The sequence below is a fragment of the Prunus mume genome, linkage group LG3 (genome assembly GCF_029339155.1).
Source record: "Prunus mume cultivar Tortuosa linkage group LG3, ASM2933915v1, whole genome shotgun sequence".
In the NCBI taxonomy this organism is placed as follows: Eukaryota; Viridiplantae; Streptophyta; class Magnoliopsida; order Rosales; family Rosaceae; genus Prunus; species Prunus mume.
Window position 1 is genome coordinate 20,370,777 of NC_142700.1, and position 16,545 is coordinate 20,387,321.

The window sequence follows — 16,545 nt, forward strand, 5'->3', positions numbered from 1 at the left end:
CTCTTCATATGGATGAAGGCAAAAAAAGCATGAACTTTGGATTCAAACGAAAGCAAATTTATGTTTTTCGAATGACAAAAGAAAAATTACTACAATTGGGCCTCTCCAAATATAGGGAGCTACAAGAATTAGTTAAAGAGAGCAAAAAAGAAACTAAAAGTAGGAAATTACTAAAAAGGCTTTCTGTAGAACCATCGTGCCAAATTCACAAAAAATGAAATAAATTGGCAATACATCAAGATAAGGAAGTTTTTGTTTTTGTTGGTGAAGAAGATAAGGTCATGTATTGGTTATATATTAAAGAAAGAATTAAAATATAAGTTCAACTGCAAATGTTATGTCATGCCATGTTCATTAGGAAATGTCTTGCATGATATGACAACTCGGTTTATTACTCGCTTATGATTATTGTTTTTAAATTACCCCGCAGTTGCAGCCTGCACTGCATCTGGGACTTGTTCATCACCACGGCTGTCTCTTGCTTGGTTGTGATACGGATAATGGAATGCACGAAGAGAAATGCGGAAGAAGCAAAGTTGTGTGTTCAGACCAAATATGTGCTACCATCAGTATAGAGGTGAGTCGTCTATACGTACATGGGAACGTTTATGCGTTTATGCACACATCATGCAATTTATACTGTTAAGTGTAAATCGATCTTATCAACAATCCAAAACCACGTGAGCGACTCACCTTGGCAAAAATTTTACACAAGATGAAAAGACTTTTCATTACATTCACACTCTAAAGATCCAAAAAGACACAATTTCTCATTTCCTAATGCTTCAGAAGGAAAACAAAAACAAACAAAAGAAACGCCACTGGCGACTAATTTGAAAAATTCATGAATTCCAAATTATGTTACGTCAATTACCTACTAGATTCTTGAATACCGTCTCCTCCTCATTCTCAAAAAAAATAAAATAAAAATATTGACTCCTTAGAAAAAAGAGAATGAAAACGACCAAGTCTATTGAAGAGATGGTGATGATAATAATAACAATGAGAGAAGGATAGTAAACTGAAGGTTTCCTGATACCAAATAATGTCACCATAATACAAAACTATTCACAATTATTGCTTTTTATTATAATCATTTAATCATGATAATACTTCTGATTTACACATATTACATGCATATCTTGTAATTGGTTGGTTAGAGAATATAGAGTCTGGTAGTCTGTACAGTGGTATATACCCGTGGTGTATGCTAAATACAGGAAAACAGAAAAGTAGTATATACCAGTGGTGTATGCTAAATACAGGAAAAGAGAAACTAACAATCAAATACTAAGCTTGGCGCGGAAGTCTGAGCTAATAATTCCTGCAGTAATTTCATCCAAACAAGCCATCCGTATTCGTTCAGGCGTCGCTGGATTATCTAGTGGAAACCACTCCTTAGACCCTACTTCTGCTCTGGCAGCTATGATTGCATCTTTGATGGCAAAAAAGACAGCCGAAGCCAAGAAAAATGGTGGCTCACCAACTGCTTTGGATGAGTGGATCGCCTTCACATTTGGATGTCCCTGTCAATTAGCAAAGAAAACGTCAAACAAGTCAAGACAGTAACTTGCTTTAGGTTGAAATCAATCATTAAAGCCAAGTAAATTCAATTTCTATAATTATAAATGTAAATTAAAGAATTACAGCATAACTTAGCCCTTGAAAAAATGTTGGGTAACCTGTTTTTAAACTGTATGGCATAACGTAGCATTGAAAAAATAAAAACAGATAGGGAAGGGGAGGGAGGTTTGATGTTCTAATAAATGAAATCCTAAACAGCTTCCATCCAGGTTTTAATTTTTAATTTTTAATTTTGGGATAGGATACACAATGGATATATTAAAATTGGGAAGTACAATCAAAGTGGATCGGGAGTCCTCACCCTCTAACTACAAGAAACATAATATCGAGAGCACAACAAATAACATAACAGCAGCTATCCTAACAGAAAACAGAAAAGTAATCAGCCAATCTAAATAGAAGCTTTTGAGAGAGCTAAATAATTTCCCTAAATTCATGTGTTCTCTTTTCTTTCTCCTTCATTTTCCTTTTTTTTTTGCCGCCCTGCACAATTATGCACTTCTATTTGGTTCAAGGATTTCTACATAATAATTAATCAACCAACCACATTAAGCCCCATTTTCTCACAATATATTTAATCAACCCCAAACCATTTCTTTACGGACACCACAGACAAAAATTCCCGACACCATCTTGTATCAAGCACATAGTCTGGTAAATTACAAGTTGCCTTTAGTTTTAATTAATGCTTTTCAGTAGAAAAGAAGTTGTCAGATGACATGTTAAGACAGATATACTGAATCCCACCCATAACTTGATCAGACAAATTAACTTTCAGAAGAAATTTATAATTTATAAATGCCCTTACAGGGTAATAAGCATACCTTCAGAAGTGAAACGCTAAATTTGAAGGGGACATCATTTATGGAAGGAATTTTGTAATTTCCAGGTCCACATGTGTAGAGGCAACCTGGTGAGATCCACTTATGAGCAGAATCACCCCACTTGAGTTCTTCTAGAGCTACCCATCCCAAACCTTGTATAAAGGCTCCTTCGATCTGCATTAGAAGCATAGCATAATTGATAAGAACATTAAAAGGAACAACTACCCTAGATTATTAGTTATTGCAATCGAAATGAAATATACCACCTTATTCAACCATCCCTTCCCCAATTTTATAAAACAACACTGAACAACAGCAAGATTGACATTCACAAACTAGATCAGGAATTTGTTAGCATGTTCATTAGTTTAGATGACAACAGCAATATCATGAATAGTTTACCAACTAATATCAGTAGCAGCTCATACAAGCATGTTGCATGGACATTTCATCATTTGGCCAGAAATAAAAATTAAATCTCCGTTAGGTTCTTAAATTATCTCCATTTTCTCACAAGAAATGGGATCATTGTGGGCCCCACTAGAAGTTCTAACCCTATTTACGTCAATGCTTGAGTCTGTTTCTGTAGTATATCTTACTTTCTAGGAAAGTTATTCTTATAATCCTGTTGCAACAAACATTCCAAAAAATGGGCTTACTTAATGGTAACTTGAGAGTGAATGTAGTTTTCTTTTTATAAAGATGATTCTGTTGCAAGTTGCAACAAAAAATCCTCAAGAATGAGGTTCACTACATGTAGCTTGAGATAGGGTTAAAATTCCCATATTTTTCACGGATGTTTATTGATAAGTAAAAGATTTTGACATTTTAACGAAACTGGTAAGGAAAAGGAGAGAAAAGCACCTGCCCAACATCGATTGCTGGGTTGAGAGAGTATCCAAGATCCAAGAATATGTTTGCCACCCTAGTGTGAAAATCTCCAGTCAATGTGTCAACTTCAACCTCAGCAAAAGCAGCCCCATAGGTGAAGTATCTGAACGGGTTCCCTTTACCAGTCGTCCAATCAAAGTCAATTTCAGGTGTAATGTAAAACCCATGTGCAGAAAGATCTATCCGCGCCACATAGCATGCACTTGCAAGCTGACAATAATTGTGAAAAACGAAGGTAACATAAATTTCGTATCATCAAAAATTCTCAGTGCAAGATTGCTTGCACAAAAGATCCCATGCACTGTCCTTTGGAACTAAAACATGAACAACAAATTTCAACAGACTATCTATAAAATTCAAAACTTCAAAAGCAGTTCTTTTATCACTTATTCACTTTTTCAATTCCCGTGTGATACAACCATGTTAGCCATGCATCTTCGATGTTTGACGAAGAATTTAAAACAAATGAAAGAGAGAGGACACCATGTTTAAGCACTTGGTTGGTTTTATACAGTACATAATCAAGAAATCATCATACTGTGAATGATACTCTTAGGTAAAGCTTCAAAATTGATTCCAAAGCGAGACAAACAAAATCCAGCATTAAATGGTGAAATCAGAGATGTCAAGTGGAGAATCAGATTACTCAACACCTGCCTCTTACACGAATGATATAGTTGGAATTTGGAGCAAGGTGTTTCCAGTATTCAGATTCAATATAAGTGCCTAAACATGTAAAAACTTGGTAGAACATGACAAAAGATAACAACAATAACAATTATCAACTACGCCATCAGAAATCACCTTTTTATAAAGTTAATCAAGACTTATGCAAATAACCCAAAAGGGAAGGAATGTTCACTGAAGTTTGTGGCTGATAAACTACTAAGATCAAAAATTCAGGTTTAACAATTGATAATCTCATACAACAAGAAATTTACGTTGGACATTTAAATCTTTCTGACCAACATTTTCAGTCTCTTTCATGGCATTAAATTGATTGCCAACACCACAACAATCTGAAAATGCTTATTTTACTATTCTCCTGACAGTTTTATATTTATTGAAATACTTGTAATACATTAAAGCTGTTTTCCTCTCCTCTTTTTTAATTGTAATTATAAGTGACTTCTTTGTTTTGGGAACACTTCAGAGAAGTAACTTCTACACCATCCAAAATTGTTACAGTTACTCCTCAGGGGAAAGAAGGACATGAACTCTTCCTAGAAAGAAAAGAATCACAAAATATACCATGCTGTATTATGTGAGCAGAAACTAGGACAACATGAGTACCTCAGCAAAAGAGCTGAAATTTTGTTGTGAAGCAATAGGCTCCATGCGTGCCTTAATTTGCTCACATGCATCCAGAACTGCAGCTCCATACATGTCAGAACTCGCGGAAGCTGCTGTTGGTGATGAATTAGGAACCTAATTTGGCAGCAAACATGAAGACAACAAATATGAGCATGGGCATCAGGTGTTTAGGCATACACAAATAATAAAGCAATAGAAATGGAAAGGGAATCTAAATCAGTTTCTCCTACCAGAAAACCTTTCGAATATTAATTGAATAGCAATCTAGCCATAGCCACAGATAATTACAGGCTCAACTTTGTTACATACATTCTCTTAAATTTTAATACTATCAAAAGTTATTCCAACAAAATTGCAGCAACAACACTTCAGCAATACCCTGACATGCTCATGCAATAAACTTCTTGGAGAATCTAGAATCTCACATTGGGAAATCTAAGCCTCACAAAGTCATCTATAGATATTGGACCCCTCTGCTTGTTGCCAATTAGTTTTGGGTTGGATGCCCTAATTCTAAAATGGTATGGGAGCATGTTCCATTCACGTGTTGGGCCCGACTTGTGCCCAACTTATGTGTTGGGCCTATTGAATTGCGTGTTGGATAATGTAAAATCCCACATTAGGAATTTTAAGCCTTGCATAGGAATTATAAGAACTTGGGCCTCTCCACTCATTACCAATTGGTTTTAGGGTTGGTTCTCTAATTCTAACAAAGCTTAAGAATCACTTGAGAAAGGCTTCTCCCCTATTATCCCCATCTTACATGTTTAAAATGTTGATACATCAAATCTTTTTACTTTAGCTTTAGCTGATTAGATGAACCCCCATGCATTTTACTGTACTTCATCTCACATTAATCCATGGTGATTTCAAAATACATATCTGATGGTTGACCTTTCTAAGAATGAGAGAACTAGACCTTTCTAATATCTGATTAGTAGAAACAATATGCAAAATCAAAGCAATATACCAAAGTGGCCCTTTTTTACTTCAAGATAATGAAACACTGTCAGCTACCTTGTCAGTACTTGTCTCTGATATAAAGACAGAGCTGAGAGGGATATTGAAGGCAGAAGCAGCGACCTGAGCAACTTTTGTATGCAAACCTTGCCCCATCTCAACGCCTCCATGTGTAACTAAAACAGTTCCATCCGTGTAGACATGAACAAGAGCACCTGCCTAAGGCACATTTAGCATACCTGATCAGGATTCTGATTGCATGATTACATGGTAGATAAGAAATTAAAATAATGGAATCAATTTTGATAAAAGAAAATAGAAATGCCCATTAAAATGGAACACAAATTAACTTACTTATGCAGCAGCAGTTCGATTTCTATAATCACACTGACAGAGGAAGGGGTAAATGCATCTCTTAAATTTCGAACACTGATAACATGATGTAAAATTATCCAAACTATAAATCTGACAAAGGCTTGTCACAATACTGAGGCTTCCAAATCTATAAGATCAACTTGGATGGCTTTCGCACCCAAGTGGAAACTCTCCAGTTTCAAATCGGATGGAGTTCATTGTTTTAGGTGAGAGAGTTATGGTGGAATATATATCTAGCATCCTATAGGCTATAGACAGTTGATATACTTGAAAAAGACAAAATACTGACGTCATAGGAAGACATTTTAAGTAGGATGCCTATGACAGAAAGTTCATATCCTTTTCAGTAATGCAAAACTCAGAATCAAGAGGGAGTGTTATGTCCAGCCATACATCTTATACTAGAATAAACCATTAAAAAATCCTGTGCTTAAAACTCTATGTTCTTAGCGTGTTTTAGACAAAAGATAATTAAGTCCGAATAAAATCCTGTATTTGTCAAAGCTCTAGTTTTCTAAGAGGTAAGAGAGAGAGAGAAATCAATTAAATCTGAAACCAAATAACATTTTGTGAATATTACCTGGTTCATAAGCTTTAATGTAAATGATATGCCAAACTTCGTTGGAACCATGGCAACACCACGCTTCCTCCACCGATTTTGAATATTAAATTGGTCAACTTCGTAGCGAGCTTTTGAAAATTCACAAGATAACTTTAGTTCACTCCATAGCGGACCCAGTGTACAGTGTTGAAGTTGTTGACCATAATGCAATATTGACCCTTCACCTTGAAAATTAATTTCCTGAAGGAAAGTGATATTACAGGCTTGTATCAGAAGGAATATGATGGTTATGGAGTAAAGGTGCAAGTGCAACATAAGAACGACAACCTGATAAGATTTCTTAACTTACTCTTATCTCTTCGGGGCTTTTTTTGAGTTCTGCAGCAATCCTTTGAATCCAATTTTCAGTAATAAGCATACCTTGAGGACCACCAAATCCTCGAAAAGCAGTGTTACTTGGAATGTTTGTGAAGCAAACCCTTCCCACAATCCTCACATTTGGAATCTCATAGACATTATCCGAGTGAAACATAGCACGTTCAAGCACAGGAAGGGACAAATCTAGTGAATTTCCACCATTATTGTAGATTTCAACATCTAGTGCCAACACCTTTCCCTCATTTGTAAATCCAACCTATGTCAAATTACATATTCCATCAATACCTTACATCACATGTTATGTAAATTTAACAAAGCAAAAAAATTAAAAGCCACCAAAACAACAACAGCATAATTATTGACAATAAAATTCAATAAGAGGAAGTAAGGCCCTTCTCCTTCTCCATCTTCATCTCAATTTTTTTCCTTTTAAAAAAACAAAATAAGGGAGCTTTTCATACTACTCCACAACCCCTCCAAAGAAATACTCTTTGAGCAAACAAGAATAAAATCAGGTTACAGAAGTTCTGTTACTACAAGGTAAAGAAACCACAGAAGAGCCCAAATTGTTTACTAGATACCAAAGTCCCACTATATGGCATGAGAACTCTTTTCTTAATTTCTTTTATATAGCTTAGCTTTTATCAGAAAAAATAATGAATAAGAAAAAAAAAGTGCAAAAACAGAAAAAGTTTCTGCCAACATCAGATTGTGAAACATACAAGTAGGACATAAATGTTGATGTCCAACAGAAAAATCCAATTATAGCAAAATAAGTAAACCTTGTACTTTCCAAGAAAGCTATGGCGTTGCCCAGTTATCATCATGTCTGTATCACGGTCTAATGTAATTTTAACTGGACGATTTAACAGATATGATGGTACAGAGGCTGCAGCAGCAACAAAAGCTGATCTAGTCTCCTTGCCACCAAAACCACCACCAATCCGTTTAGTTTTACAAACTACTTTTGACATTGGAAGACCAAGAACATGAGAAACGTATTTCTGATGCTTCTGAGGGGCCTGCACATTGACGTAATCCCGTTACATTTCTGTTAAAATAAACATCATAGACATTTGATTGACACTAGTCCCTAACAAACTTTTGGACAAAACACTCTGCGATCACATAAATACTTGTAATACATACAACCAGTATTTAAGGTGCAAGAATTAACATGAAGAAAGGGTAAGGGAGAGAGAGAGATTACAGTGTCTATGCACAAATATTAGAAAGAAGTTGGAAAGCTATACAAAAGGCAAGCCCAAGCCGAAAAGGAAAGGGTAAGTGAACCCTACCAAAGCATCTGGTCCAAATGAAAGGATGAGTGAATTTTTCATGGTTTTGGGAGGTGGTTAAGGTGGCTAGGTGTAAGAGCTTCTTCCACCAGGGTAGACTACTTAAAAGCTGAATCACACTAACATCTTTATGGTCTCCAAGGGTTTTTGCCTCAATGAATATGATGCAATTTCACCAAATATGTCGCTGCAGTGTTCCAAACAAAGTCGTCTTCAACGTATTGACCAATACATTGAAAGGGACATCTGTGATAGGTTAGCTTCTTTGTGCATGTGGGCGTGCCAGTTTGCCAAATAATAGATAATGTCATGATTGTCAGTGAGCTTCCACATGTGATGAAGGGGAAGGATGGTTTCTTATATGTTTAAGGGTGCATGAATTGTTTATTATATGTCATTTTCTTTACTGTCAAACTGACAGAGGGCAGAAATTGCAAAACAGAGCAACATTATGGTGGACATAGTAGAGTTTTGAAGGTCAGGGTGCAAAGAAGAAAAACAACTCAAACCACAAGGGTGTAAAGTGTAACTAACCCTTTCATTTTCCTATATATCCAATAAACACAAGCTAGCTGCTTACAAGACCCGCTGGCTAAATATGGTTGTCTCAAAAACCAGACTCCTTCCTACACACGCTGCTAAAAAGCAAATACTTCCCTAAGTGTTTCACTTAATTGGACGATGGCTTCTGAATAGAGTAGAGTCTTACAAGCATGGCTTCATGTTACAGGGCACATATAAGGGAAAGAGATAACCCATGCTTATGCAAACCGCATAGGTTTTATTAGTCGCTATTACCAAGGAGGGAGGATGTCCAACATGTAGCAAATTTAGTTGATCATTAAATATTCATTGGAATACAAGGATATTTTTTAGCAATACTTTGTATCAAGAAAGGAAAAAGGTACAACTAAATACGGGCACTTGGGTTGTATCTAAACTGATTCAAGCAGTAATCTTTTGAGGGATTTATAAAAAACCTGAGTGGATGAGATCATATGAACTTCGTTGCCACCATCCATTGTCCATACCACACTGCTTTGTGGTTCCAAATAGAAGTGTTCCTGTCCTCCCACTCGAACTTCCCCCACTATGACATTCTTACATTGACGTGATTGAAAGCAAAGATCCACATCCCCTTTCCTAAGACACCTCTCTGTATTAGGATGGTAACTATTGGCATTGATGGCATCCAGTATTGATAAGATGGCTGGGAGCTCTTCATACTCAACAAGAACCTTCCTTGCTGCTAGTTTTACATTTTCATGTGTATCAGCAACTACCACTCCGATAACCTGCATAAAAAACCCATGGATAAAATCATAAAAGAGGAGAATCGGTTAACACAGCACTAAATATACCATATAAGGAATAATTTCATCATGCCTATATAGCATTTGATAAATGCTCAATATATTTTCCATGTCATTTCTTGTGATGAGTCATCATTCTGAATTGTAGAAATATCTTTAGAATACTGCAAACCATCAAGTGATGTTTTTTTATGGGTCCATTTTACACCACACATCATTCTAAAAAGTTAAGGATTCCATTACATTGTGGGCTAGAAAGAGAGAGAGATTTATTAACCATCATACCTGACCAACACAAGTGACAAATTCTGAAGCAAACAGTTCCTCGTCGTAAACAACTGGTCCAATTTTATTATCAGCTGGAACATCGTTAGCAAAAAACATTCCTGCAAATCCAGGTGATAACTTTGCTGCAGAACCATCGATTGCAAGTATACGGGCATGAGGCTTTCTGCTGAGTATTAAAGCAGCATGCAAACCATTATGAGGCAATGGTGTGTCATCAGAATATTCTGCCTCTCCTGTAACCTGGTAGAAATTATCAAATCAGCACAAACTTCATAATGCTACTCTCTACAAGAAAAAAAAACTCATGCACTGTGCACAAAATTAAACTGATTGACAGGGCAAAAAAACCCTTGATGCCATTTAGTATCACATTCAATATTAGCCTGGCAGTAGAGAAGATTTATCCTGTCCAAATCTCAAATGTCATTGTCAATGATCTTCATCCTTGTGCACTTTGATTTTCTTCCTCTGAGTTCAGGGACTGGTCTTTTTATCTTATTTATTCCGATTGGAATGCTGTTGTCATGTAATTCTGTTTTGTTGTTTTGCTCTTAGTCATGTTTTTACTTGTTTTAGAAGTAGATTAAATGGATTTTTTTTCGGGAACACCCTGTTCCCTGTGTTGTGAATATCTTTTATTAATGAATGCTGTGTTTCTCATATAAAGAAGAAAAAAAAAATCATAATAGCCCATTCCTTAAGGCTGAAGGTTGACCTCACAATTTTTTTCATTGGTTGTCTCATTACAGTAGGAACTAAGAAGTAGACTTTAACAAGAAGACAACCACAGACATCATGTAACACTAGCTCACATTCAAATATAAATGAATGTGAGAGTGGTTCACGCCTGGAACCTGGAATTGCTTGAATTTTTTTATCTTTTTACAATTGGAATCTCACAAGAATGGTAAGTCTGACACTAGTTTTTGATAGGCATTGAAGGGTTACAGCAGTCTGTTCTCAAGGAAGAAAACTGTTAGATGTACCTAAGGCATAGCAGCGAGAGAGAAGTTGTTTTCTTTTCCTTTTCATTCCTTATTTATTACTTCTGGAAAAAGTAAGGAGAGGTCTCAATAACATATTGCTCCGATACCATGTTGAAAAAGACACTTTAGGAATGGAAAAGATCTTTGTATTTCATATTCAAATGAAATGAGAACCCTGAATTATACAGGATTTCAGGACATAAAATTTTTGGTAATCAGCTCTTTGACTTAGACCTTAATTGAAGCTAACAACCGTGGACTAAGCTCGGCCTTACGCATATGACAGTAACTTTATTTGACCCGAGTTTGCTCCCTTTGCTCCTCCTTTGTTGATTGAAAAAAGAAAATATTTTTCAAACCTTTTGGGAAAAATGGTTAACAAAAAAGGGACCTACGCCAACAGAGTTGCAAACTTGTTGCAAGCATTTACAAACTCATCAAACTTTATCTGCATAGACATGATCCAGTAAGTCTCTTCTTCTAGCCCATTATACAACATACTTGATAGCAAAAGAATTAGGTAAAAGAAAAAAAACGAAAAATATAATGCATACAAATACCAAGGTTCTCAATATCAAATTCTGTTAATCTGGGCTCGAGATAAAAAATAAAAAATTGGTATATCAGAAAAGATAAAAGTATTATTTCCAGTACAACTAAGCACATACCTGAAGTCTTGCTGATAAATGAACCTCAGGAGACCCAACAGCTATCCCATGTTTTGTAATTTCATAGTCTTGAGTTCCAATAACAGGTGGCCGGTGAAATGATTGTACAGCAGAGAGATGGGATAATGGTACGCTCTCCTTAATGCAATGATCCCCTTCCATCTGATGAGAAACCCAAAGAAAAAATTTGAAGAAAAAGCTAAGGGTCAAAGATTTACGAAACTCCACCATCCCACCAGGAGCATCATCCTTGAGCAATACATCTTTTTGCAGGACTTTCAAAGCACCCTGCAACAGCTCCTTGTTCCAACTCTTTCCAATGAGAAAATCTTTTGTTCTTGTTGCAGAAAGAGAGAGTGGAGCAACTCCACCATAAACAATAGATGCATCAGACACAACTCTACTGTCACCTCTTTCCTCAAGATGAACACGAATTCCAGCATTCACTATCGCTATATCATCATCCCTTCTGTGAGCTTGCTTAAATTCTTTCACATACTCAAAAGGCCTAGTCCAAGGTAAAAATACAGAGAGCAAAATTTCACCACTTGCCAGATCCACCTTACGATAACCCAGGAAAAAATTTTCTGCCAGCGTCGTTCTAATGTTCCCTTTGCAATCAATAATTCGAAACTTTGCTCTAGAGGCCATCCAAAGAGGGTTCAAGTCTGATATTGGACTGGCCGTACATATATTTCCACCCACGCATGCAACATTTCTTATTTGCATCCCAGCAAACCATTTTAATTGTTCAACAAAGGCCTTACAAGATGAAGTTTCATGAACTGCACGTTCTGTTATGACCTTTCTTAAAACCTTAAGTAGTTCAGAAAGTCTTACTGCAGAACCTATCTCTATGCCATCATCCTTGACATTCAATATACCGAGTTCAGATACATGAGTAACAGAAATCAATACCCGATACTCAATTTTCTTAAACCTCATTTCAATTCCTACCTCAGTATTACCTACCAATAATTTTGCATCTGGGAATTTTTGTTTCAACTCTAGCACTTGTTTAAGTCTCAAAGGTCTAAACCACTTTAACCCACTAAAACCAGATAAACTTAAATACATCGATTTTCTCAATAGTAGCTCAGGAGGAAAAATAAACTCCTTGTCTGTGTATGAGCTTCCATCAATTTCACTGTATGAGACAGGTTCATACCTCTCGTCGTCACAAGTACCACTTTCAAGAGTAGTGCATGAACTCTCACTTTTCAATCCACACGAACAGGGCTTTCCAGTTGAAGGGCACACAAACTCACCTCCTTCACGGCTTAGCGAAGATATATCAATGTATGGTGTATCATTTGTTTTGGCAAAGACACGAAAAGCCTCAACAATTGGTCTGTAACCTGTGCATCGACACAAATTTCCTGCAAGGCATTCTTCAATCTGCTCCTCACTAGGTGGTTTCTGACTTGACCTTAACAATGCATACATCGACATGATAAAACCAGGGGTGCAAAATCCACATTGTGAGCCATGAGATCTTGCCAATGATTCCTTGAGAACATGAAAGAAAATGGAAATAGGTGAGACTCTCAATAAGGCAAATTTGGAACTGCATAATTTGGTTACTATATGATACCCAAAAGAAAACAAAAATTCAGATATATTTTAGAAAAGCTCATCTTGTAATTTTCAAATAATATTGATCAAACAAAACACTATTACTGGGCTCATTTAACAACACTATTGATGAGAAGAGGATGAGAAAATGGTTCAGGTAACTCCGTCCCCAACTTTCTTTCCTCTCCATTTCTGAAAATACACCTTTAATTCCTAATTAAATCATGAACTAAATATTAAGTTTGCATGCATTCTTACAGATATTCTTCACTTTGAGATATGTTCAAGTGAATTCTAGCCTAAATTTAACGAGAGAGAGAGAGAGAGAGAGAGAGAGAGAGAGAGTATGAATGAGTGAGTTCTAGCCTAAATTTAGAGGATTTTCAATTCTTGGAGCACAGCCACTCGCTAATATTCCATGAATGGAGATTCCTTAATCGAGAATCCCCCTCCAGGACCTAATCCAATCTCAAAAAGCAATTCAGCATAAAGTGATTTGTCAGATATATTGTGTCATAGGCTCATAGTCGCATATGATGTTTCTCCGATCAAGATATCCCTTCATTCACCCAAGAAATATCAACTGAATTATCATAATTGGAAGCATGAAGTGGCAAATCAACTTCTTTGTCTTATGGTATATCTCAGTATAAAGGATGCTACCAAAGATCTGTATTTGCAGTCAAAAAATTCCTTTCTTACGCAACACAATTAGAGCTGGAACGCTTTAAGCGCATGTTGATACAACTGGAGCAGGTTACCAGAATTATTTTCTTTTTTTCTGTTCTATAAATTTTTTCAAAATTGTACAGCACTCTAACTTCACATCTTTTGCGACTTTTACAAAGGTTGCAAACCATGGTGAGTGTGAGCTAAGTGATTTTTAATCCTGGAAATACCTTCACTGCATTGTAGATTACATAATATGCTAAGTGATGTTTAAGCCTACAAAAAACCTTCACCTAATTGTTGGTGAGTGTGAGCTAAGTGATGTCTTTCCCTCTTCAATTTCGTTTGAATACTTCCTATAAAAATCATTCCTACTCATGGTTGCCTACAGAAATACTCCCAAACAGAAGTTCTTAAGAGTTCTTTTACCAAAAAGAAAATGCTTAAGAGTTGTTGACCAAATAAACAAACGCACCTGACAGTGGAATGCACAAAGAAAAAAAAACCTAGACAGATACAGAAAAAAGAAATGCAGGTCAATAGGGGAATGTACCTTACAGCTACTGGGTTGTGGGATGCACCTTGGAGCTACTGGGTTGTGGGATGTACCTTGGAGCTACTGGGTTGTGGGATGTACCTTGGAGCTACTGATGATCCCAGCTATGGGGGTTGTAGATTAGGGGCTGCTGAAGAAAGGCTGGGAATTTGTTAGGTTTAGAGTAAATATCTGGAGGGATATAGGCTTAACAGCAGCTGGGAATTTTGATTTTGTTAAAAGAAAAATCAAAAACCAAGGAGAAATGTTGTTGTTTGACCTAAGTAATTCAGAAATAAATCATGTGCCCAAAAAGCATGCTTCAATTGTGCATAATTAGCAAGAGCCATACGCTTCTTTAAAGAGGCGTAATTCTCTTTGCATTTTACTTAAAAGGTAGACAGTAAAAGGTAGCTTTCTCTTCCTAAACTTATTTTTCTAAACTAGGTAATCCTTTACAATAGCATTAGTATAAGACAAAAAGTAATAATGCATACAAACAGAAAAGAAAAAAAAAAGAAAAAGAAAGGCAGCATAGATTACTTGAATCGGATGCAAGCCCTGTTTGTGGCTCCCTAGTCCTTCCACCGTAATTACGTGCATCCCTTCTACAGAATACAAAGGAGCCAAGCATGCATTGACAGCATAGTGCCTGAAAGAAGATGTCAAAACAACAATAATTTCAGTGTGTATGGACTCCAATAATAAGTACGACACATGCACGCACTTGGGTGTAGGTGTGCACATGTGCATGTGCATGTTTATTCAAGAGAAAGAGATACTCACAAACATTTCTTCCATTCTTGGTCATAATGGGAAACCATAACAGTGCAAGCACCGCAACCACCTTCACCACAACCAAGCTTTGTCCCCGTCAAACCTATATCTTTATTGCCACAAAGGCAATAGAAATTCTAATTAGGTTTTTTCAACATAGAGAACCCAATGTTTGTATCACTTACATAAAGGACATTATAAAAGAAAATGGACAATAAACTCTTGCAGTTATCAGCAATTAAGAATGTACAAGATAGATATGCAGAGCAAATATTAACCGTTCTGAAATTTATTGCGAACAATCAGCTCCATAGGTCAAGATTACTCTTGTTTATAAGAAACAAACATTTTCATTGAACACAGTGGACGAGGCATTCCCTAAACTATACCCCACTAAAGAACAACAAAACAGAAAACCAATGAAAACAAAACAAAAGAATAAACTAAAATAAAATAGCACTCCAATCAAAAAAATAATAATTAACATGAAAGGACCAACCCTTAAAATCTGAGCAAACTGAAGCTCATAAGTATGGGCCATAAACACATTCTCAACTACAAACGATCAGCATCCTCCCCCTCTAGCAACCTCAAAATTTCACTCATTTTTTGCCATTACAGCACATTTTCCTAGCACCATGCCCCTTTTTCTCCCTCCAAAAACATAGGCTTCTCACAAAATAATGCATTACAAGTATCTGGGATTGTCGAAGCCCCACCCAAGTATCTGGTATTTCACCTTCAAAATTGCATGCTACGGACGGAAAAGAGAACCTCAAGAATATCCATTAGTTGCCATAAATAGGACGTGTAAGGAAAAAAAACTCCTGAGGTTCCAGTTCCTAAATTCTCCTATCCTAGCTAGATGGGACCAGCATAACATTTTCTAGAACTTAGTATCTCAGTTAGCTCTCCCAACTCCAAGTCGTTTAAGTTTCTTAGAAACCCGAAACCCCAAGACAAAGGAAAAGACGAAAAGCTCGAACAAAAACTAGCAATAGAGGCATTATGAGATCTTGTAAGAACCAAACAAACTTGACAGAATACAAGTAAAGAAACCCGTCAAAAAAACTAAGCCTGAAAAACAAACCAAACTAATCTGAGCTCAAAATTGTCTCTTCCCAAACTTCCTGAGCAGCCAAACAAACAAACTGGGCAAAACCAATTGCAATTCCAATTTTATAAATTTAAAAAAAAAACAGAAAAGAAAATAGAAACAATCAGAATCAAACCTCTGAGGTACTCAAGAAGGGTGAAGTGAGCCAACCCATCAGGCAAAACTTTACGAATTCCATTGACATACAATATGGCCTCTTTTGACTCCTCCCCGATTTGTTCCAGCTCCTCTTCGTTCTTCAACGATCCCATAATTTTATTTTCTGTCTTTTGCTTAATTCCTTGAAACCCAACAACTTAGAATTGTGATAAATATTAAGATTCAAAAGAAATCAAGTTTTTCTCTTCAGTATGTGGGAGAGAAGCGAGCGAGAAGAACATGAAATGGAACAGTAGGGGACTGGGACACGGAAGATCCGTATTCAGATTTTC

General features: G+C 36.4%; 1 protein-coding gene across 2 annotated transcripts; it reads right to left on the bottom strand.

Moving 5' to 3' along the window:
* Window positions 1-1,065: 1,065 nt before the first annotated feature.
* Window positions 1,066-16,545, bottom strand: LOC103326686 (xanthine dehydrogenase 1-like). Of its 2 annotated transcripts, XM_008228922.3 has the most exons (14): window positions 16,230-16,545; window positions 15,007-15,106; window positions 14,764-14,872; window positions 11,442-12,950; window positions 9,785-10,027; window positions 9,167-9,481; window positions 7,671-7,910; window positions 6,860-7,144; window positions 6,529-6,750; window positions 5,631-5,792; window positions 4,593-4,727; window positions 3,273-3,509; window positions 2,409-2,582; window positions 1,066-1,526 (listed from the first exon to the last, which is right to left on the bottom strand). In XM_008228922.3, exons 1-14 carry the CDS (start codon window positions 16,363-16,365, stop codon window positions 1,284-1,286), a joined length of 4,110 nt encoding a protein of 1,369 aa, XP_008227144.2. In that variant the 5' UTR covers window positions 16,366-16,545; the 3' UTR covers window positions 1,066-1,283. The 2 variants fall into 2 exon arrangements, with proteins under 2 accessions (XP_008227144.2, XP_088904541.1); XM_089048415.1 differs by lacking the exons at window positions 14,764-14,872; window positions 15,007-15,106; window positions 16,230-16,545 and adding an exon at window positions 14,239-14,368.

What these genes read in the sequence shown, in the direction of transcription:
- LOC103326686 (XM_008228922.3), bottom strand. Translation starts at nt 16,365, where the DNA reads ATGGGATCGTTGAAGAACGAAGAGGAGCTGGAACAAATCGGGGAGGAG. An exon ending in CAAGAATGGAAGAAATGTTT is followed by an intron (nt 14,873 to 15,006) that starts GTGAGTATCTCT and finishes ATCTTCTTTCAG; the next exon opens with GCACTATGCTGTCAATGCAT. An exon ending in ATTTCAGCTCTTTTGCTGAG is followed by an intron (nt 3,510 to 4,592) that starts GTACTCATGTTG and finishes AATTATTGTCAG; the next exon opens with CTTGCAAGTGCATGCTATGT.